The sequence below is a fragment of the Sander vitreus genome, chromosome 5, assembly GCF_031162955.1.
Source record: "Sander vitreus isolate 19-12246 chromosome 5, sanVit1, whole genome shotgun sequence".
Lineage (NCBI taxonomy): Eukaryota > Metazoa > Chordata > Actinopteri > Perciformes > Percidae > Sander > Sander vitreus.
Genome location: NC_135859.1, coordinates 20,777,478 through 20,802,202, shown reverse-complemented (window position 1 = coordinate 20,802,202; position 24,725 = coordinate 20,777,478). Strand labels below are relative to the sequence as shown.

The following is a 24,725-nucleotide window of genomic DNA, read 5'->3' as shown; positions in this document are numbered from 1 at the left end:
CTATACTTGACCAGCCAATCATCGTATTTGTCATAGAATAGACATTACGTTCCAACATGGCGGCCAATTGTATTGAGCTACTGCGAAGCTAGTCGAAATTAATGTAAAATAAACGTTCAATTGTCAAAGCAAAGCCAGCTAATGAGATTTGGATATCGTATTTAGTATTCCGGAGCTTTGGGTTCAATAAAATGCCTCGTTGGACGCGCGACATTTCAGGTTGGATAAAAGAAAACGTACTTCAGTGTAACGTTAACGTTAGCTAGTTAACATGATAGCCTTTGAGCTAGGTTAGCTAACGGTAGTATAGATTGAACAATAGCTCTCAAATTAAGATCCTTGAAGCAATGTTGGGGTTTCTGACAGCAAGGCAGGCCGGTCTGGATGACCCTCTGCGACTGAGACGTGCTGAGTCAACGAGAAGGTGAGAGAGAATACCAGTAACGTTATCTCAACCAGAAAGGAAAATAAATACTGCAATCCAGGGAGCATTAGGCTATGCATACTCATTAACTAGCTAGCTACTCAGAGAGCTCGGTAACCTAAAATGTCAATATACGGAGTCTCATTTTAGAATATATAAAGTTGTTCCATTGAAGTCTTGTGAAAAAATAAAAATAGAACAATTGGCATGTGCTAAGATTTGAGAAGCTTTAGCTAATGTTTGTAAACACACAATTCAATTTGTATTTATAGTGTCAATTCATAACAGTTAATGTCAGGACACTTTACCACACTATAATTTACAGAGACCCAACAATTCCCCCAAGAGCATGCATTTGGTGCGACAGCGGCCAGGAAAACAAATCAATCCTGTGTGTGTGTGTGTGTGTGTGTGTGTGTGTGTGTGTGCGTGCGCGTGCGCGCACACACACACACACACACACACACACACACACACACACACAACCGGTCAAACGTTTGGGGTCACTTAGAAATTTCCATTCCAGACAGAATACAGGCTGAGATCAGTTGCATTGTTTTTTTTAACCAGGGCAACAGTTTTCAGATTACATTATGTGCTTACATAATTGCAAAAGGGTTCTCAGTTAGCCTTTTAAAATGATATCAGATTAGTAAACACAATTTGCATTTGAAACATTGGATGAATGATTGCTGATAATGGGCAATGTAGATATTGCATTAAAGATCAGCCACTTCTTTCTACAACAGTCGAGAACCCCTTTTGCAATTATGTAAGCACATAATGTAATCTGAAAATCAATATATCAATATATTGAATTAAAGTCTGAATATATTGAATGAAAGAAATTGAATCTGACGTCATTGTCTGCCACCATCTTGTGTTTTCGTTGTGATTAATCTTAACCAAAGTGTGACGCTAAGAGCGAATCAGCAAGAAATCTAGTGTCAGCAATTTTGAGCAATAAAGAGATTATTAAAACACTAGCAAATACATGTACGGGCCAAAACACTGGTAACGGTAACCGTATCCAGTAAGGATGTAACGATATGCAATATGAAACCGAAATCGCGACACTCAGATCCACGAACCTGTGTCGCGAAGTGAAAAGGCAGAATCGCGACACACCCCTTCCAACTCCCAGAGTTATCCTTCTGGTCCAGATCCAATTCTACCACATCTTTAATTTACTATTAGTCGTTTTGGTGCCTTATCCCCCTTTTGTCGGGTAAGTTTAGCGAACTGTAAAGACGGCTTACTTATTTTCGTAACAATCAAGTATCAAAAACTGAGGAGGACACGCTGTTGGATGCTCTCCTCCTCTCCTACTTCAATGCCTAACAAATCTATCTCTCTCTCTCCCTGACCCTGTCTTTCACTGGTTGAAGCCTGAAAATATTGTAACAAATTAATAACATAACTAATTACACTGGTCGGACTGTTCAGCTCTGTTTCAGACTGATACTCCGGTTCAGGCTGGTCCTCATCATCAACACGTGCCTTTTTCAGTCGCGGAATATACTTTTCAATTCTCATCTGGATTGAAGCAGCAAGCATTCAGTGTAAGAGTAAAAAAAAAAAAAAAAGACATAACATTATTTATAATAAGTTTATTTGATTCACAGCTGCTACATATAGTGTTTTGACCTCGACAACGCAACTGCGTTTTAACACAAACTTGCGGAAAGGAAATACAGCTGAACGAATGCTGCGTGTTTTAAATAGCGTTAAAAAAAACGCAATGTGCGGCGGCAGGTGTTGATTGTGAGGCACACCGCCACAATATAGTCTGTGTGGGAAACACTGAGTCAACTGCCGTTAGCGTTCTTAGCACCGGAGGTAAGTGCTGCCTGGGGTTGGATTGCTGTAAGGAATGTGGCTGGCTGCTAGCTGGCTGGGGGCTGACTGTGGATGTGTCCAAAGTACAATAACTACATTTGTGATTAACCAAATATCAATATGTGTCAACAGTTAATTCTATCGATTGGCTGAGTAGTTAGTGTAATAATGGATTTATTCTATTTTATCTCATTTGCAACATAATGTCTGTGTTTGTTGTCTATTTCCTATTATCTTATTTTGATAATCTACTTGGGCTTTTGAAGTCTGATATGAACTAATGGAGTGTCCAGTGATGCTTAACTCTTCTCCTTTCTGTATCTGCAAAGGGTCCTGAGTCTGAAGTTAAATCCTGACAGAGACGTGGATAGAATCCATGGAAATGGCATCAACACCATTGACATTGAAGCAATAGAGGGCAGATAGTAAGTCCACTTAATCCTAATTTATTATTACTGATGTATGACTTATTACATTACAATCCTCCCCTGAAACTTTAATACTTTTAACAGCAACATTTGTGAAACAGCAGCTGTAAGTTTATCCTGGACAAAAAAAAATGTGATAAGAGCCCAGTAGGCATTCCACTAAGGCATTTAGTTTTTGGCTACAAAAAGCATGGGGAAATAGCTTTTGAAAAACTCAAGAGGGTAATCCACAGACCTTTCTGATGTGTTTTCATAGAGAACTACTGGCAGTCATACTTTGGTAGAAATACATTTGGAAGCTGTGTTGGAGGAAGTAATGTTATCTCTGAAGTCAGCCCTCTCTGTTGTTTAGCATGTTGTCTGGCGGAGCAGATGGAGTGATCGTCGTCTATGACCTGGAGAACTACAGTGGGAAACTACAGTACACCTGCAAGGCAGTTTGCACAGTAGGCAGGTGAGTCTTACTCCATCCACTCGGCCACTAGAGGGTAGCAGTGCATTTTTCACCGTACCATGTCTTGTTCTCAGCCATGTCCTTTAGGCCACACACCATGAAGTGAAATGGCTTAAATCAGAATGTTTCTTCCCTTATTTATTAATCATGTCTGTTTTTAATGATAATGTGAACAGAAAATCCTACAAAATCTTATTTTGTACACTTCAATACATGGCTCTGATTCCTATTCAGATATCTTTTGTGGTAATGTGACCTCAGTCTGAACGATATCAGAATTTATTTACTGTTGCTCCATGAAACATCTGTCATGAAAGCATGCACCTACATGGCTGAACAGGGCTACAGGAGGATGTAGCATTAGGATGTGCAATGTGAATATAGCTTTATTGTCTGCACAGGGGAGATTAATTAACCCTATCTAATGTGCTGCTACACTCTTTCATTTTTAAGTTTTGTATTGATCTGGTCACATTTTATTATTTTGTTTTTTAATTTAGGTCGAGTAAGTATGTCCACAAATTCAGCGTAGAGACAGTCCAGTGGTATCCCTATGACACGGGCATGTTTGTCTCCAGTTCCTTTGACAAGACCATGAAAGTGTGGGACACTGAGACACTGAAGGTAAGGAATGTCACACAGACTAGGTCACTCCATGTTAAATGTGATATACATTGAGTTACTAGTTAATTAGATACACTTGTACAAGTAGAACCCCGTGTGCAGTATGTAAATTAGGATGGGTAAAATTAGAAATACCTTTCAACATATGCTGTATATAAGTAGTTACAATAGCTGAAACACCATATAAACTTATATGGATGTCCTCAACAAACGGGTAACTCTGCATGTTGGAGATTGGTTTATTAAGTAACTAGCTGGCATTTGTTTTGTTAAAGCTCCACCACACTTTCTCTCTTTTTGCTCTTTTCACTATCTCTTCCCCTCTCTTTTCTTATTTTCTGCTTCATGCTTGCTACCTTTCTATGCCACATAGTCCCATATGGCAGGCCTTGAGCTGTGCTAGAGTTACACTGGCACCACGGTTACCTCAAAAGGTCAGGGACAGGACAGAAAAGAACCACCAACCTTTCATTTGCTTTGCTCTGTGTGTTTCTGTCTCTGTATCATACACAAACTAACATGCCTTTTTAAATGATGTATTGTGGTTGTGCATTTGCAGATTAGTGTGTGCATAGTCCATGTGTATGTGTGGTATTTCTATGCAAACAGAGCCTCCTCTGTTTGTGTATGTGTGTGTGCCCATTGGTCGGTGCTGGCACACACTGACAGATAGGGCACAGAGAGGCTTTTTATATTTGCTGAAGAATTTGCATTGTAGCTGCCACTGCTGCTCGGGTGAGCTGCCTTCTGAGCTGTCCTTCTGTACTCTTTTATTTTTACCTAATTGAACTGAACTGTGGTGAATTTATGCTACAGTTAAACTTTAAGGCCAAAGCTTTATTTAAGGTCATGGCTGTATATTTTTTATCATAGATATCGTAGAAGATTTTCATTCAGCATACATATACAAGTATACATAGCACTTAACACACAGAGAGCTGACAACAGCTTACTGACCCTATCTGTCTGTCCATCTTCCTCTATTTCTCTGACTTTGTTATTCTTCAGCCTGCTGAAGTCTTTCAGTTTGAGGGCAATGTCTACAGCCACCACCTGTCCCCCATCGCCAGGAAGCACAGTCTTATCGCAGGTGTGTGTGACAGTTCAGCCACAATTTTTGCAACTCTCAATGGCGAAGAACAAACCAGCTGTAGAACCTTTTTGGCATTCTTATCATTGCGTGTTAAAAAGCATTGAACTTAAAGGGTAACTACACCATGTTGTTTATGGAGAAGGAGAACCAGGAAATGAGTAGGGGGTAATGCAACGCTACCAAGCCGTGGCCGAGCGACGTGCGAACTGCGACGTGTAGTTACATTTTTCAAGAGGTGCACGTCAGGCTACGGCGTAGGGTCCGTGTCTCCATGTACCTACGTACGTAGCCACAACGTAGATTTAACGCTGAAACAAAAATCACGCTTAAAGGACAATTCCGGCACAAAATGAACCTAGGGGTTAATAACAGATGTGTACCCACTAATTCCATGCTAATCGTATGTGTTTGTAGCTTGAAACAAGCTAGCGCGGACCGCTGATTAGCTTACAACGCTAGTATTCGGGGCACAGGGAAAGTAAAAACAAATCCCTTATTATACCACTAGAAAGGCTCAAAATATTACCACACTTCAACGGTAGCATAATGAGGGTCCCTAAATGTTAACCGAAGCATTGAGAACTTTGTAAGTGTACAGACAGTTTATTAAAAAAGATAGATTATAAAGGCAGTCGCGTTCTCGTATACAGGCGGCCGCCGTCTTGGGAGCTAGAGTGCAAAAACTGAAATGTGTGATGTCATCAAGTATAACATTTGAAACTGCTCCATAGACAAGGAATTGGTGAAGATGTTATAATGTAGATGAGACTGTGAGCACCCAGGGGCATGTTCTAAGTATATGGGTACATTTTCTGTTTCACAACCAAAAAAACTACAATAGAATAAAGCTCATTTGGATATAAAAAAGAAAACAAAATCAGTTTTAGCCATCAGTTTCTCCAAGCAGTGGACTATGTGCTTCCCTGTACAGCACACCAGACACACTGCCCCTACCTTGTTTACCAGGTTATAAAGCGACATGTACCTGAAGGGGACAGAAGTGGATCAGAAGCTGGTTGGTGACAGATGGCTTAAGGTTCAGAGACAGATTTCTGGACAGAAAAATCATAAGAATTTAGGTCCCACCTCACCACGTCGCCCAGCAGGTTTCTCATGCCTTTTGAGGATGTGCTCATAAACGTGGATGCACATAAAGCAGTTTCTTTGACACGCCTCTTTCTAAACAGACTTTTTTTTTTTTTTGCTGAATGTGTCCTTCCCTTTCAGTGGTGTTGACAGATGCTTGTCAAACAAGTTGCAAACATCTGTAAAGTCTTCTATTTCATCTAAGAAGACATTTTAAAGGAAATCGGGTACTAAAAGCACCAATAGCTACTTCATTAATTCTGCCTACTTTTGGCTATTTAGATTTTAATGACATCCCAATCATCTTCTGTTAAATGTTACCAACTACCTTGCCCTCCTCCCACGTATACAGTAGTTGGGTGTGTTAGCTCATGTTTATCAGAAGTTTGTATCAGTGAGTTTTCACATCTAACCTTAACTGTGAGAACATGGGACTCCCAGTTTTAGCCTTCTGAAGCACCTCTTCCTTATACACACACATATTAGATTATACTCACACAGTTATCACAATCTGTAAACCTTGACAATATTGATAAGTAGGAATGTAATATTGAAACTATCGCCTCCATCAACTCTTGATGATTGATTGATTTTTGTCTCTGCGTTTTCAGTTGGCACCAAAGAACCTAAAATCCAGCTGTGTGACCTGAAGTCTGGTTCACGGATTCATGTTCTTCAGGGTTAGTGAGCTACACCACAAATACACATACTAATGTTTCCTGCTGTTTTTCCTCACACACAGAATCAATCATTTTTTTCCCCTCCAGGTCACAGAGCAGAGGTCCTGTCTGTGCGGTGGTCGCCCAGATACGAGCACATCTTAGCCACTGCCAGGTAGACACTGTTAACTGCCAGTCTTTCTGTAGAGATTTAGCCTCTGAAACCTTCAACTACTTTGCCTTTAGAGCACGGGTCTTCAACGTTTTTTAAGCCAAGGACCCATTAACTGAGAGAGAGACGGATCAGGGACCCTCTACTGCATATATGGTATAAAATTAAGTTGCATATTAAACTGGACCTACAATAACGTGTGTGGCCTAAAGCCTAAATACATACATTTTTAGTGCATGGAATACTAAGCTGTTAAAATAATTGTTGGCATGATTTTATAAGTCTTTAATTTAATGTTAAACATACATGTGGCACAGTGAATCCTTAGGATTAACTGTATATGTAAATGCCCTGCCTTAGTGACTACCTTGCCTATAGGCCACTAAGCCTATCATTAATGTGTTTTTCCCCCCCACAAATAGGCTGATTTAATTTGCTAATAATATGTTGGATTCATGTTAAGACATATTAGTTTTTGAAAAAAGTTAACAATAATTTGGTGGCCCCCCATGCAGTAACTCTGAGGACCCCCCAGGGGTCCCGGGCCCCCTGTTGAAGATCTCTGCTTTAGAGCAACATCCACGACTAATATCAGGTACAGGACAATCCCCACCATGCTGTGTCCTAGCAGTTCTTCTCATCTCAGTTCCTGCCCATCTGGCCCACTGCAACCCTTAGTCAAGTATAATGCCACCACATCGCTAGCAGATAGGCACTGTGGAACTCTAGTAGCCCTGTTAGTATAGCATATGGTAGATACAGTCCCCACCTGTTTAATGCTACATAAGACTTGCAAATTAACCTATTGGGATTAGTGTGCCGCTTGTCCCTGTGGACTATGAGTTATTTTGAAAACAACTGGCACACAGACAAGTGTATGATATTCTATTACAGAGAAGCATGTTAATTCCTGACAGAAACTATAGTTTCAATAATTTAACCAGGAAAGTGTAAAACAAAAATAATTCCCTCATTTCTTTTCAGTGCAGACAGCAAAGTGAAAGTATGGGATGTGCGTCGGGCTTCTGGTAGTCTCTTTACTCTGGATCAGCACAATGGAGACAAGTCAAAAGCTTCCTCTGAGGCAGGTACTGTTACCTTTCCCTTTTTTCCAAAGTCTTTTTCCTCATTCATGGAGTAGGCAGGGCTCTTGGCAAATGTTTCAGTCTTTGAAGGGCATCAGGACAAAGAATATTGTCAGACAGCCTCCTGGGGTGTAATTTTCAGTGTAAACATTTTGGGTTTTGGTTATATGCTGATGCATACATCCCCCCCCTCCCCCAACCATATCTGTCAATTAATGTCTAATCTGTGTGGTGCTACACAGACCTATAGACACAATAGGAGCTAAAGTGCATGTAACCCCGAAAAAGTACAAGCTGAACGGTGGGGGCACACACTGATCTAATGTCACAGAATTACCCTTCCTGCTATCTGATGCTTCTAATGATACATTTAAAAGCTGGTAGTAGTAGCAAATTGAGTCAGTTTTACAGCAACTGTTTCCTCTTAACTGTGATTTCTGATAACTTTCAGGTCATTCCAGTTAACACGAATAACCCGTATGTCTCTCTGGAGGACAGGTTTTCCTGCCTGAGGCCATTTTCATGTCCGTGTCATAGAGGTCACTGTCAAGAGGAAACCAGTTTGCAATTAAATCAGTTTATCTAAGCTACTCTGTGTAACGATACGAGACAAGGGTTTTCTTTCAACAACAATTGCACTAAAAGCATACCATTGATTGAAAGTGATTATGTGATTATGTGGAATAAATATGCACTGTTGGTTCTTGATCAAGATGGAGGAGGAAAGAGATGACAAATGCATGTTTCTTTGTCTCGCCGGTGTTGAAACAGTGAACACAGCTCATGATGGCAGAGTGAATGGCCTGTGCTTTACTGGCGACGGCCTCTACCTCCTCACCACTGGAACTGATGACCGTATGCGACTATGGAATAGTGCCACTGGGGAAAACACACTGGTAAATTACCATATTTATGCAGAGGACATGTAACTCCACATTTGTGTTTCTTGTGCTGACGTGGATCTTCTCGGATTATTAACTTAAAGCTGCTATACTTGATTTATGAATTCTAGGGAGCAGATGGCTATCACCATATCACTGGCTTACAACATTTGATGGATAGATAGTGAGTTTACAAAGATGAATGTTTTAGCTCAGACCTAAAAATTTAAAATATGAGGCAAAAAGTTCCATAGAGCTGAAGAGTTTGGTGTTGTTGATTGTCAGTGCTTTTGGCACTATGAGCAACCCTTTCACATTAGTGTCATTTTATTACATTTTAATACCAAAATATTGATAAATATTAGTTTAATGTGTTGAAACTTTACATTTCTTACAACCTTATTAGAGGGAAGAATGATTTATTGTAGTGGCAGTTGTGACTATCTCTAAAAAGCCAGAAACAAATGAGGTGTAAACATCACAGTTGAATCCCAGAAGCTTGTTACCATAACCCATACATCTGTTACACAGCCCTCCAGTGACTGCTAGACATGATTTATACTGTTTCTTGTCATCCATCACTCTTAAACATTTTCAAAACTAGCTTCAAATTGAGTTACTTTTCAATTATTGAAGTTCAGAGGAAGCATGTTCACTTTCTTAAATTCTTTGACATTTTCAAGGACACATGAGAATTATTATTAATGGTAGTATTTCTGTAAACGGTTTGATATTTAATATTGGTGGTATTAGTATAGTGAAACATTTGGTTAACAATCACAAACTGCTAACTAACAATCTAACACTGTTAACCAAATTGGACAGCCTTGTTTACATCACGATTCAGTATTTTATTTAGAGTGAGCCAACAGGATGTCATTAAGAAACGTTGCTTTATAGCCTTGGGTCTTCATAAAATAATGGATAATTGGTATATCTTGCCCCCCAACACAGAAACACTCCTTTTCTCCTGTTTTTCTGCTCTGTTGCTTAACGCTGCAGTTGCCATGCTGGACATTTTTCCATTTTCAGGCAAGTTTCACAAGACAAAGAGTGACTTAAAGGGTAGATGACTTTCTCTTCCGGGCAAAGATCAGAGTTGGATACACATGAGGCAGAGGTTATGTCTGGCGCACATTAAGGGGTGTAAAAGGAATGCATTACACAATTCAAACTGGTTTCACAGGCATAAATGAAACCTAGTAATTCTACAACAGCAAGGTGAAGTAGTTTGCTTAGTTTGTTTCTATTTGTCTTTGTTTTTTAGGGAGTCTGCAAGTCCTGGACAAGTTTCGAAGATCTAAAATAAAGGCCTTAAATGGTTTTGAATACCCTGAAAAGTGTCAGTTTCAGAAGCCTTAAAATGATGGTTTCTTGCTATGCTGTTCGTCTGGTGGAAATTAAAGGTTTCCTGTGGAGTTTTTGACCTCTATTAGTGAAGCTGTTTTTCTATGAGTGGGTCCCTGTTTTGTTTATCTCATGAATGCGCCCAGAGGACGCACATGCATCTGTGCACGCATGTCCTGCCAATGGTTTCACACTGTTCCACTGATTTACAGATGGCAGTAACATGGCATTAAATGCAGCAATGCGGAGAAGACTGCAAGCTAGAAACATGGATGTAAACAATACCGGATTTAAAATACACAAAAGAATCGACTTTGTGATGTTTTTTAAGGAAGGAAATGCACTCAACACATTTGTTAGACCTCAAGGATACACGTGTTTTTGGTGGGTAACACTGAATGCCAACATAACTTTTGTTTGTTTACAGGAGATCTTCACAGGGCACCTTTTTTAAAGCTTAATTAAAATATTCTTGTGGTTCTACAGTTGCTTTCATTCAGATTTTTTTTTCTACATTTAAAATCGGACTAATTTTCAGTTATAAAAAGTCTATAAAAGTCTTAAAAGTTATAAATAAAGTTGGAGGAAATTTGTTGGCACCTTGGGTTTTTGTGAAACCTTTGGCAATAAGCGGTTGTTATTTCGGTGTTGTGCACTAAGTGGCTCAACATATTGTTGTAACAAAAATATTGTCTGTTTCAAAAAGGAAAAAGCTTCATATTCATTGAGAAAACCTTCTCACATTGTTTAGTATAAAAAGTAGTTTATATTATTTAGGCATATACACACAATCTAAACCTTGTGTGCCTTCACTGTTTGCCCTCAGGTAAATTACGGGAAGGTCTGCAACGAGAGTCGTAAAAGACTACAGTTCACAGTGTCACGTGGATGCAGCCCAGAGTTTGTTTTTGTGCCATGCGGCAGCTCAGTAGCTGTGTATGGCCTCCACACGGGAGAGTTGGTCACTATGCTCAGGGGTCACTACAACAACGTCGACTGCTGTGAGTTCCACCCAGACTACCAGGTGAGACACGCCAAAGCCCCAGGTGGTGACTATTCCCTGTGACTATTCCCGGCCAATATACCCGTCCCTTTGCCTTTGTTTGTATTTTCGTCTATTTCTGTTTGTTCCGCCAGTCAGGTCTAGCTGATGTCTTGTGCACTTAGATCATTCAGTTCAGTTCTCTCCGCCCTTTTTATTTGATTGCTTCAACTGGTGTAGTGTTGTCACTGCAGTAACAGCTATAATAAATTTGCAATCACCATTGCAGTATCAACTAAGCCACTTCCCTCGGATAGATAACATTAAGTCGACATTGTGAGCTATACTGAGCTAGTATAAATGCAAATACTTGCATCTCATTTGTGTGACCCTCAGCCTAAATGTCAACAGTGTTATTGTCAGAAGTCACATTAAACAATACAGGTGTTACTTTACTTTCAACATTATCAGTAACATACAATACTCTGCCTGTGCTTGTTGCCATTTCAGGAATGAAGGATGAGTTTAAGGATGAGCCAGTGGAACAGGGTTGTGAAGTTGCAAAAAGTTAACTATTTCATAAATGCATGTAATATAAAGTAAATGCGTTTTCCTGATCAGGATTACCTGATCGAGGCTATTAGTAAGGGTTTTTGTTTAAATATTCCAATGTTTTTTATTGCAAAACAGCGATATTTGTTCAGCAACAGATACAGGCAACGAGAGGTTCAGCACTGCGAGGTTGTGCATTTGTGAAGTACACCTGCCTGTATTAATACTGGTGTCTGAACGTCTGTTCTCTATCTCCTGGCTGACCAGCTCGGAGGTCCATTTGCAAATGCATGACTGAATTTTGCAAGAAAACTCTATTTCTCTAAAAGGACAAGCTCGTTCTTTGTGAATTCATCTTTAAACTGCCACCACACAAGTTTTAAGACGTTTTTAAAAAAAGAAGAAAAAAAAAGAAGAAGATATTAGTTTTATTCTGTTGCTGATTGTACAATGGACACACAAATGCTAATTACACAATGTACCACATATTGACATAACAGTAATATCTGACTAAAACCAATATTTGTTTTCATTCAAGCTGTTGGCTGAAATGAGGAGTCTCCAAATACATCTGTATATCATCTGTGCCTGCATCTTTATCATATAATTCTTCTTCAGTATATGCCAAACTGACAACATAAAGCTGTTAAGATTCTTACAAGTTTATCAATATGCTTGTTCAGTTTGAGTGTCCTTTAATAATAACCTAATAACTGCTTAATGTTTCTATTTCTGCGTAGGTGTCTGTAGTAATCTTTAGGTACAGGTACATTAAGTTCTACATAATCATCACAAATGTAGAGGGATATCCAACCGCCCTCCTTATTAACCAATGTCAACATCCGGTGTCCCTCACTGGTTTTGTATGTGTAAAATAGGAATGCAGTTTGGCAGCTTGTCACTCTGGAGAGTTCCAGAACGAGGATCAATCATCTAGTAGTAAAAAATGTTTCACTACTTTTGGATGCCTCTCGTCAGATGTAGTGACATGTTGTCCCATGTCACAGAGAATGTGTCCCATGTATTGACTTGCGTTGCGTGGATAGCTTTGAGCTTTTTCATTATTTATCTTCATCTACTCATGCTTGTTAAATTCTGGTGTTCCCTTGTTGCTGATGTCATTGTTTGGAAGTGCTTTAACTTAAAGATTGTGCTGCAACAGCAGCTCGTCTTTTACTTCCTGTAGGTGTGTGAACCAATGTGTCAGAACTGAGGTGTCTTTGTTCTTCATTATGTGTAGGAGCTGTATAGTGGAGGTAAAGACTGTAATATCTTGGCGTGGGTTCCTGTCATTCGTGCCTCAGATGTGGAAGAAGAGACAAAAAGTGCAAATCAGGTACAAGTCCCAATAACAGGAAACAAGATATGGAAAAGCCTTATTAGGAAAAATTGTAGAATCAGTTAACACTCTAAAACGTAACGTAATATAAAATGAACTCTATTTCAAGTGTTTTATGTCATTATGTTGTTAGTGACAATCTCAATGTAAGAATGCTATTTTAAAATGTTACCCAGCACATACAGTCAGGTCCATAAATATTGGGACATCGACACAATTCTAATCTTTTTGGCTCTATACACCACCACAATGGAGTTGAAATGAAACGAACAAGATGTGCTTTAACTGCAGACTTTCAGCTTTAATTTGAGGGTATTTACATCCAAATCAGGTGAGCGGTGTAGGAATTACAACAGTTTGTATATGTGCCTCCCACTTTTTAAGGGACCAAAAGTAATGGGACAGATTAACAATCATAAATCAAACTTTCACTTTTTTAATACTTGGTTGCAAATCCTTTGCATTCAATTACAGCCTGAAGTCTGGAAGGCATAGACATCACCAGACGCTGGGTTTCATCCCTGGTGATGCTCTGCCAGGCCTCTACTGCAACTGTCTTCAGTTCCTGCTTGTTCTTGGGGGCATTTTCCCTTCAGTTTTGTCTTCAGCAAGTGAAATGCATGCTCAATCAGATTCAGGTCAGGTGATTGACTTGGCCATTGCATAACATTCCACTTCTTTCCCTTAAAAAACTCTTTGGTTGCTTTCGCAGTATGCTTCGGGTCATTGTCCATCTGCACTGTGAAAGCGCCGTCCAATGAGTTCTGAAGCATTTGGCTGAATATGAGCAGATAATATTGCCCGAAACACTTCAGAATTCATCCTGCTGCTTTTGTCAGCAGTCACATCATCAATAAATACAAGAGAACCAGTTCCATTGGCAGCCATACATGCCCACGCCATGACACTACCACCACCATACTTCACTGATGAGGTGGTATGCTTTGGATCATGAGCAGTTCCTTTCCTTCTCCATACTCTTCTCTTCCCATCACTCTGGTACAAGTTGATCTTTGTCTCATCTGTCCATAGGATGTTGTTCCAGAAATGTGAAGGCTTTTTTTAGATGTTGTTTGGCAAACTCTAATCCGGCCTTCCTGTTTTTGAGGCTCACCAATGGTTTACATCTTGTAGTGAACCCTCTGTATTCACTCTGGTGAAGTCTTCTCTTGATTGTTGACTTTGACACACATACACCTACCTCCTGGAAGTGTTCTTGATCTGGCCAACTGTTGTGAAGGGTGTTTTTCTTCACCAGGAAAGTATTCTTCGGTCATCCACCACAGTTGTTTCCCCCGTGGTCTTCCAGGGTCTTTTGGTGTTGCTGAGCTCACCGGTGCGTTCTTTCTTTTTAAGAATGTTCCAAACAGTTGATTTGGCCACATCTAATGTTTTTGCTATCTCTCTGATGGGTTTGTTTAGATTTTTCAGCCTAATGATGGCTTGCTTTACTGATAGTGACAGCTCTTTGGATCTCATATTGAGAGTTGACAGCAACAGATTCCAAATGCAAATAGCACACTTGAAATGAACTCTGGACCTTTTTATCTGCTCCTTGTAAATGGGATAATGAGGGAATAACACACACCTGGCCATGGAACAGCTGAGCAGCCAATTGTCCCATTACTTTTGGTCCCTTAAAAAGTGGAGGCACATATACAAACTGTTGTAATTCCTACACCGTTCACCTGATTTGGATGTAAATACCCTCAAATTAAAGCTGAAAGTCTGCAGTTAAAGCACATCTTGTTTGTTTCATTTCAACTCCATTGTGGTGGTGTATAGAGCCAAAAAGATTAGAATTGTGTCGATGTCCCAATATTTATGGACCTGACTGTGCTGATACACACACAGTCACCACTACTCTGTCATGCTATTTTTTTACATTTTAGTAGTGCTTATCAAATTAAAACCTGTCTTTTTCCTTTTTAGCTAGTTGTTACATTTACCAGATAAACAATAGTTGTCATTAGTCGTGCTAAGCTGGACGTGCCTGGAACACCTCTCTAGGGAGGCGCCCAGGGGGCATCCTTACCAGATGCCCAAACCAACTCAACTGGCTCCTTTTGACGCAAAGGAACAGCGGCTCTACTCCGAGCTCCTCGCGGCCATCTGCTATCTCTAACCCCCAATTTCCACCAGCTGCGTAACGGCTGCGTATCCGCTCCGGAACGTCGGCGGAGTCATTAGGTTTCCATTAAAGTCAATGTGTGTATTTCCACTGACTGCAGAACGGCTGCGTTCCGACTCCGTCCCAGCTCCGGCGATCCGCAGCCCTCCGGAGCAGATAACGCAGAGCTTCTATTTTTGCCGGATGCCGGAGAGCTCCGCAGCAATTCAGCACACGGCAGATAGTGCGGGACAGGAAGTCGAGCACAGAAACAAAACATCAACAACGAAGTCGTGCACAGAAACAAAACATCAACAACGAACATCCGGTTAATTTTCAAAGTAAAATACACCGTGCTCACGGCGGATCATATTTCCCTGCACTACACCTTGAAATCACAGCACAGAGTTGTTTCCCCTCTACTCCTCTGGATGGAAACAAACTGTTGTTGGTTTTGTGGTTATATTCTACGTGAATTCGCAAGATCTTGTGGTCCTCGTGACTACAGCTGTCAGTCATGGCCACAGCCGTGCCGCAACAAATCCGGACCTGGTGGGTATTGACTGACGGCGGAGCACGCAGCCGACACGCAGCCGAGCTGGTCCGCAGACGTTCTGCATTCAGTGGAAATCCGGAGTAAGGGAGACGCCAGCCACCCTCCTGAGGAAACCCATTTTGGACGCTTGTACCCTGGATCTCCTTCTTTCAGTCATGACCCAGCCTTCATGACCATAGGTGAGGGTAGGAACGAAAATTGACCGGTAGATGGAGAGCTTTGCCTTCTGGCTCAGCTCTCTTTTCGTCACAACGGTGCGATGCGCTGCACCGATTCTCCGACCAATCTCCCGCTCCATTGTCCCCTCACTCGCGAACAAGACCCCAAGGTACTTGAACTCCTTCACTTGGGGTAAGGACTCATTCCCTACCTGGAGAAGGCACTCCGTCGGTTTCCTGCTGAGAACCATGACCTCCGATTTAGAGGTGCTGATCCTCATCCCAGCCGCTTCACACTCGGCTGCGAACCGATCGATCCAGTGAGTGCTGAAGGTCACAGGCCGATGATGCCATCAGGACCACATCATCTGCAAAAAGCAGCGATGAGATCCCCAGCCCACCGAACTGCAACCCCTCCCCACCCCGACTACGCCTCGATATCCTGTCCATGAATATCACAAACAGGATTGGTGACAAAGCGCAGCCCTGGCGGAGGCCAACCCTCACCTGAAACGAGTCCGACTTACTGCCCGGACACAGCTCTTGCTTTGGTCGTATGGAGATTGGATGGCCCTGAGAAGGGACCCCATACTCCCGCAGCACCTCCCACAGTATCTCCCGGGGGACCCGGTCATATACCTTCTCCAGATCCACAAAGCACATGTAGACCGGATGGACATACTCCCAGGCTCCCTCCAGGATCCTTGCGAGAGTGAAGAGCTATACCCATTATATATCGTTGTGATTTGTGTGTATGTATTATGTTTTTGTAGTGGATCTATTTAAAGTAGGGCTGTCAATCGATTAAAAAATGTAATCTAATTAATTACATACTCTGTGATTAATTAATCGAAATTAATCGCATACATAATTAACGGTGCCTGAACCGATACTTTTTAAGAAAGTAAAAAAAGAAAAGAAAAAAAAAAGGGTACTAAACAACAGTTGGTGACATTAAAGAACGGCTTGTTTATTGCTCGGGCCATATGGTCAAAATTAAATGTTTAATAATAATGTATAACAATAACTTATTTCACTAGTAAATTGCTGTTGAACGACAAAAACAACCACCAGATGGTAAAGGACATTTACAATAACTTTAAATGCACCACGAGGCTGTAGTTTACCAGTTTCAATGAACGCACCGTCTGTGTTGTTTCTCCGACGGCAGCTCCAGATTGTTACATCCCGGTGTTGAATCCTCTACAGTAAAACACAGTCAAACTTTACACCGTTTAACGTTAGCTGTGTTTAATCCAGCTACTAGCTAGCGGTAGGCTAACGTTAGCTGCTGTCGAGTATAGTGTTAACTAGCGTCATGTGCAGCGGTGTTTGTGTTTCAGAGCATCAGAGAGAAGTGCAGACATATCAGTGGCACCAGATTTCGGTAGCCAGGGTTGGCAGGAAGAACATTTTTACAAGTAAATGTTCCAATCAATGATCCAGGCAGAACATTCTTGTCTCCCTCCTTCATTTTACAGTCCAATGGTGCTAGAACGGCTCCAGGTCAAACGTTAATATGGAATAGATTAATCTACATTATTTTTTTTAACGAGTTATTTTTTCTCAGATTAATTAATCGAAATTAACGCGTTATTTTGACAGCCCTAATTTAAAGACAAGTATTTGAATTCGGACATGATATTGAGCTGAATGTCTTGATTCCTTACAGGCTGTTGCTGCTGCTGCTGACCAGTCTTCAGTGAACTCTGCCTTTCAGGATGCATGGAGCAGCGATGAAGATTAATGCTGGTGTTTTATATGTGTGGATAAAGTGGACATGCATAGTGTTTGACCATACAAATGAGCAAACCGTTATTAACTTGTCAAATAAATGACAGGTCCAGGGACACCTGGGAAGATGATTATAGGTTTAGGGAAATTTCTCCCTTTTTATCATTGCAGACAGATGAAGGCCTCAAAATTTAAATGAAATGTGTAAATAATTGTACAACTTTGTGAATTTGCACAATGTTATAAATACTGTTTGTTTTTGTACATTTGATATAGCATTGCTTTTTTTAATAAAGCCAACATAGTCCTTGGTATGCATAGCAAGCTTTATGTTGCTGAAGTCCTCTTACCCTATTCCAAACCAATTTTGTGTTTTCAATAATTCATTGTAGTCATGGGCGATATCTACCATTGTTTCTGCAAATTATATAATGTTTGTTTTAAAGATTTGGAGGTTTTAAAATGAGCAGAACCCATCTTTACTGGGATTTCACAGCACACCTGTTATGACACTTATACCATATTAGGATGAGACATTTTGTAATATGTATGTATATGTATTACAATTTTGGTTAAAGGGACATTATAGAGCGCAGAGAGAGACATTTGTAAGCTTTTTAAACAGGTGTGTTGTCTGTCTTTCAGTTTCTGCAGCTGAGTTAAGAAGAGACTACCCATAATCCACCAATGGGAGTAACCAGGCATTCAAAATTACCAATTGTGACAGCCCTCGTTGTCTTTCCTGGCAAAATTAGCATTTGTTTGTAAGGTCTGCTGTCTGCCCTTGTTGAAACTAGAAGCGACGAGTGATAGAGAAACAATTCTCTCTGTCCCACCCCTCTCATAGTTTTACATATTGTTTTGGTTACCATGTGGAAACCTGGAACCCCCCCTCCCCCCCCTACTATTTATATCCAGGATACGGTTTCTGTCTCTATCATCATATAATTTTCCAGCCTATTGTTCCCCAAAATTACCTGAAGTGTCTTGAATTGTACAGTTTTAAACTTGTATGTCTTATAATAAAAGCAATATGATTGCTACCTCATTTCTTTCACGTACTTCTGTAATCTTTCTGTGGATTGGGGGGTATGTACAGCACTAACTGTAAAGCTGCTACTCCTTTTCTTTGTACTGAAACCAATGATTAATAACGTTGTAGGAGTATATCCTGTACTAAATCTTGACAGCTTTCGATGAGGCATCGCTCAAGAATGAACTGGAATTGTTGGGCCACGAGTTGGCCAATCAGCAACAAAGAAACGTGGCTTGAGAGCAGACCACGCCCTCCGGGGGGCTCCAATAAGAAGGGAGGAGCTCGCGTTGTATCGGCGCGTGAACAGAGAACGAAGCACACCTGTTGGGCAGCTGAAGGTGAGCCGGGAGTTTGGATACTGGCAATTTGACAGACCAAAAGGATTTTTGGCGAGTGGCAGCGGTAGCGAAACGTGAGTATTTTGACTTTTCTTAACTGAATCGGAGTCAAGTGATGAAACAACCCATAAGACTACTGAAGATTTTCCAATTAAAATCTTAACACCGGTGCGTCGACGCGAAAGCGTGCCCGTGATAAACGTTACTAAAACACTTCCTGTCTTTGTGAGTTGGATGATAGCTGTCGGATCTGTTTTCACCTGGTCCTCAACTAGACCACTTGTTGAGGATTGCAGGGATGTTTGTGTTGAGATCTGTGACATAAAAAAAAAAACTAGCCTATGCATTCCTTATTTTGATACCTATTTAAATGGTGCACCTAATTGAATATTAGTCTCTTTACAGGACCCTAAACATGACTGGCTTCTACACACAATATAATTGAATGTTTGTTTTATTTTGTGAGGAGGTATGGCTGGTTAATGCTGGTCTCCAGTGTTTTAACCTGTTTATATCGCATCAATAAGTCTGCCTCAGTTATTGAATGGCTCCGAGTGTGACCGGATTGGGATGCTGTAGGACTATATTTTACTCAAACGTGGATTTAATCTTTTGTAAAACGTGAGTTGACATGCAGACATTTAGGGTACTAAACCAGTGTGTGCCATAGGAATAGCAGCCTTTACATCAGCCTCCCTGACTGTAATGTTTGCGTATCAATGCTTGCCATGTCTTTAGTGTAGAAACTCCAGACAGCCATCCCCTTTTTCCCCCCCTTCACCTTAACACAATGACTTACCCGTGCCTTCTCGTTCACGTTGCATTCAGGTATAACACACCTTAAAAACCTGTCATGTAGGGTTATGTCCTGTGTGAACTTGGTAGACTAGGGGTGATGCGTTTGTTTCAGTTAGCCTACATTTACTCACACTCCCTCAACAATGGCACACTGCTTCTCCAGAAACAAGTAATCTTACTGGTATGGTAATATAATATATGGAGTTGATAAGATTTCGTTTGGCTCTGGTTTATCAAAGTAAATTCCCTGAGAAGGGAACTTGCCCTTGGCCTATTTCCCAACTACCCACGTTTCTTAAACCAGTCAAGCCAGTCATTGTGAACCTTTTTATCTCAGTGTAACTTTGCCAGACACCACCCCATTGCCAGAAACTTATGGGATGCGTTATAGACACATTCTTGAATTTAACTTTATTAACATTTACTATTGAGTCATGACTAAGGGCTGCTGGTCCTGGTGCCAGCATCACTGGGGAAATGAGTTTTTCACTGTATCATCATAAGATGCCCAGCATGGGTCAAGGCAGCATGGTTTCATGAGTCCTTTTTTAAAAAAACTATCTTGTAACTGGGCAACACTTTTCTAGTCATTGTTTCTCTGGAAACAGCAATGCTGACTGCTACTCATTGTACTCCCGTACACTCTTGGCTTTGTCTGCCTCAGATGCTTGGAGGGGCAGCACAGAATGGCTGAGTGGCTTTTTTCCTTCAATCTATACAGTCCACTGTTTCAGCCATGGCTGTTTAAGCAAAAGTACAAATGGCAATCTGAGTTAAAGCCCAGCTCAGATGTTAAAATGACATACTGAAATGAAACTAGTTACATGTGGAGCAATTTAAATGGTGCGGTACGGTTGTTTCATTTAACTTTTGCAGCAGTTGCTTGAGAGGCTTACTACCTGTTGGGAGTTTCTATTAGCCATTAGTTACCTTGATAGTTCCTCAATGTGAAACTTACTTTGTTCTTCTAATCAAAATTACTTAAATGCAGTGTTTTCTCAGCTTTTGAAAATGTCCCAACATTTTTTGCTGTCTTGGGACACACTGACTGATTCTGTGCTGGGCTTCTTATTCAAAATGCCAGAGAACCTTCAAACTGACTTCCTAACCTTTGCTCTTCTAGGTAAATTGCAAGAATCTTGTCTGAAAATGGAATTTGATCAAATAAAGTCCTCAGCCGCACTCATGTACGATGAGTTCATCCAAAATGCAGGTGAGTCTTTCAGCATTCCAGGTGACCTCGTGGCATGTTTTAGTAATTTTTAAAATCCTCCAGTATCACTTTTGGATTTGTTTCTGTAAATGAATCCGCTTTGACATTGCACCCTTTTCTCTGTATCTGAACCTCGTTGATCTCACAAACCTGTCACCAATCTTCGGTTGCAGACCGGCGGACAGACACCTGGTTCCTTATGTCCTCTCCTCTCCCCCAAACAATCGTCATCGCAGCGTACATTTACTTTGTCACATCGCTGGGGCCTCGGATGATGCAGAACCGCAAAGCCTTCGACCTCAAAGGAGTTCTAATCGTCTACAACTTCGGCGTGGTGGCTCTCTCGCTCTACATGTGCTATGAGGTGAGTCATGTTTTGCTTCAATATAAGATTGTACGTAGTGGAGTACTCCTAGTGGAGTTGGTACATGCGTTGCTGAGCCCATTGTTAACAGAGCCATGACACATGCTATCGGCAGTCTTGTGCAATACTCTTGTTGATTGACTCAAGTTATTTTTTTTATTTTTTTTTAAACTTGACTATTGATGTGAGGTTAAACCAGATCTGCAGGTGTTTTCTTTCCAGCACTGTGTTCTGCAAATGTTGCCAAAGAGCTGCGTGACTTCAACATGACAAACTTTTGCCTGTATCTTTCTTGTCAAGGCGTACTTAATTTTTTCGTTGTACTGCATTTCCAATGTAATCGGTATCCCAACCGTACTTATTGATTTAGAGGGATTTTATTGTGAAATACTACCCTGACACACTGTAGATTTAGTGTATTGCAGTCAAACATTAAGCTCTAACAGCAACAATTCAAGATTATAACTAAAGAATTTGAGTTTCTTTTTTAACAGCCAGTTACTTGTGATTAACCACACTTTGCACGGTTGTTATCTTCAGTTTGTGATGTCTGGATGGGGAACCGGATACTCTTTTCACTGTGACCCGGTCGACTACTCTGATTCGCCACAGGCTTTGAGGGTAAGCCACTCCTTTACAGCGTGGGATGTAATATCAGCATCTAATTGAACAAATGACAAACTTTAACGGTCTCCTCTAGATGGCGTCAACATGCTGGCTTTACTACTTCTCAAAGTTCATTGAGATGTTGGACACGGTAAGTGGCAAGTTCACTGTCAGACATAATTTCCTTTATGTAGTGTGTTGCACTAGACTCTGATAGTTCATCACACAGTAAGTCTGTAATTTGTCAATCATTTGAGTAATCTTTATTTCCAGATCTTCTTTGTGCTGAGAAAGAAGAATAGCCAGGTGACATTTCTTCATCTCTTTCATCACTCAATCATGCCCTTCACCTGGTGGTTTGGAGTTCGGTTTTCTGCAGGTAGGATTTCCTCCAGTCTTAATATACAAGCTATAGTTTTCATGACTAAACATTTCTTTATTTTAATGTTTTGTGGCATTATCCCTGATACATACCTTTTTTTTTTTCCTCTTTCTTCAGGTGGGATGGGGACATTTCACGCCCTGCTTAACTGTATCGTCCATGTTATCATGTACTCTTACTACGGCCTGACTGCTTTGGGCCCAAACTACCAGAAGTACCTTTGGTGGAAAAAATACCTGACAACCATTCAGCTGGTATGTTGGGCAGTCAGACATATATCTTGTACTTTTGAATAAGACCTGTGGGGAATCTTGACAGTAGAATCAACGTTTCTTTCTTGTTGCTCCCCAGATCCAGTTTGTTATGGTGACAAGCCACATCTCCCAGTATTTCTTCACAAAGCACTGCGCCTACCAGTTCCCCATCTTTGTCTACATCATCGGCTCGTACGGCCTGATTTTCCTGTTCCTCTTCCTCAACTTCTGGTACCACGCCTACACCAAAGGCAAGAGGCTGCCTAAAGTACTGCAGAATCAGACATGGGCACACCACAGCAATGGAGTTATGAATGGAAACGCCAGTCATGAAAAAGATGAGTGATGCAGGCTGTGGGGGTGGGGAGGGGGGTTGACCTAATTTATGTAAGCAAACTACTGCAGTGGGACTCAACCCCATTAGTTTGGACTGTATTTTCTGTTTTCTACTTGCAAAGACAATCTTTAATAACCAAAGCTCTATTTAAGAGGTTTATTGACTCAAGCTGAAGGGTTTTATCTTGTATATATTTTGTTTGTTTACAATGAAGGTAAAGCCCAAGTTCTGCTATGAAGTTTCCAAATATCCCTCCTTTCTGTTACAGTATGGTTTAAAAAAAATTTCAAGTGTCGGAAATCGACTCCACTATTCACACCGACTATAGGGCTTCACCTATGGTAAGGCTGTGGGACCCTCGGCTATACAGTCAAACGTGGCTTCCTCAAAAAGCTTCTAATGATATCGTTTTACCTTTTGTGACTTGATCTTACTTAAGACTTTTCAAGAAATTCAGTTTTTTTTAAAAGTTATGCACTGAAAAGTTGTTGTTCACCTGGCCAAAAAAAATTACTTTGACCGTTCCGAGTCAATACTTTTTAAAATGGTGTTCAGGCTACGTGTCTCTGTTAAATGGTTGCATGCATGCACAACAGGGTGTCTTTTTTTTTTTGATCACATATTCACACCCACTTCTCTAGTCACAACTGTTGCTGATGGTATGGACATTCAGTGAAAAGGGCTATCTTTATACAGTAGAATACTCTTGTTCTCCTGATTTAGTAGTTCTCCTATGAAGCGATGAAGTGGCGGATGCGAGAGAGGAAGGCTGATGGGCCACTGTGGTTCTTGTAGGATCCAGAGCTGGAGTTTTACTACTTCCTTATTGCAAAATTACACTGTATTATAGAACCGCAGTATGCATATTTACACGGATTTCCTATTTAGCCAGTCAGTCGGAAAACGTTAAAGTATTTTTGCTTCATGTGTTTTGAAGTTCTGTGGCTAAAGAGGTCTTCAGGCAGCTGGAGTCAGGTTGTGCCTTTAGACTGAGGTCTGTGGAGTAGTTTATTATGATCTTAAGTGAGAAAAGTGAATGTAACACTATGCTCCTTTGGTGACTGAGGACACAGGATTGAGCTCGATGTGGAAAGGGTTCCACCTTTTATTCAGGTGCAAGCCCATGTTGACACTAAAGATTTACAGATGTACAAATGGGGGTGAACTTTTTTTTGAGATCCCTTATTATACCAATAGTTAATACTGTAAGAAATTGTATCAAATGTCTATTTTATATGTATTTATATGACAATAAATGGTCAAATGTACTTTATAAATTGTCTTATTTGCTTTTCTGTTAATTTCAATAATGAAAATTTGAAAGTTAAAACGCCTCACGTGGACAAAAATCAAGAAAGCTGGCAGAATATTGAAGAAACCAGATTTAAACCCAATTCAACCTAATTACTAGATTTGGAAAATGTCCACAGAAAGTTAAGCTCAGGTATTTTTGCACAATTTCAACTGAAAATTGTTCTTATTTAGAGGGGATGGATGCATGCACATACAAGTATTGTTAGTTAAGTCTGCTCATTGAAATGTAACCTACAGTTTGTAACTATGCACTGCATTCAGCATGGCACTGTACAGATAATGTGCCAGCATCCCATTTAACAGGAACTCTTTAAATTACAACCCTCTGCATGCACAGTGCATTCGCCTGTCACGTGCATACTTCTGCACTGCACTGTCTGAGCCAAAGGACATACCTTCAGGTACGTTTGATATTATTGGAGTAAATATATTCGATATTTCAATAGTAGCCTAAAGCAAAGTACAGTTTTGTAACACAGCTTTTTCTAGCTTTTACATCGAGAGAGCTATATATAATGTATAAAAAAATAAAAAAAATAAAATTATTTGCCTCGAAGCTT

At 40.6% G+C, this 24,725-nt stretch overlaps 2 protein-coding genes across 3 annotated transcripts; both read left to right on the top strand.

Annotated features, from left to right (window-relative positions):
- The first annotated feature begins 26 nt into the window (after positions 1-26).
- ercc8 (excision repair cross-complementation group 8) lies at positions 27-18,571 on the top strand. Of its 2 annotated transcripts, XM_078250931.1 has the most exons (13): positions 27-424; positions 2,593-2,688; positions 3,044-3,145; positions 3,646-3,769; positions 4,778-4,859; positions 6,560-6,628; positions 6,716-6,782; positions 7,295-7,374; positions 7,769-7,867; positions 8,636-8,760; positions 10,919-11,116; positions 12,867-12,962; positions 17,462-18,571. In XM_078250931.1, the coding sequence occupies exons 1-13, from the start codon at positions 348-350 to the stop codon at positions 17,534-17,536; spliced, it is 1,290 nt and encodes a 429-aa protein (XP_078107057.1). In that variant the 5' UTR covers positions 27-347; the 3' UTR covers positions 17,537-18,571. The 2 variants fall into 2 exon arrangements, with proteins under 2 accessions (XP_078107057.1, XP_078107058.1); XM_078250932.1 differs by lacking the exon at positions 7,295-7,374 and having other exon boundaries at positions 7,764-7,867.
- A 275-nt stretch (positions 18,572-18,846) lies between these two features.
- elovl7a (ELOVL fatty acid elongase 7a) lies at positions 18,847-24,119 on the top strand. The gene is made up of 8 exons (XM_078250933.1): positions 18,847-18,971; positions 20,819-20,908; positions 21,082-21,272; positions 21,813-21,893; positions 21,973-22,029; positions 22,152-22,257; positions 22,378-22,514; positions 22,612-24,119. The coding sequence occupies exons 2-8, from the start codon at positions 20,845-20,847 to the stop codon at positions 22,858-22,860; spliced, it is 885 nt and encodes a 294-aa protein (XP_078107059.1). The 5' UTR covers positions 18,847-18,971; positions 20,819-20,844; the 3' UTR covers positions 22,861-24,119.
- Positions 24,120-24,725: the final 606 nt, after the last annotated feature.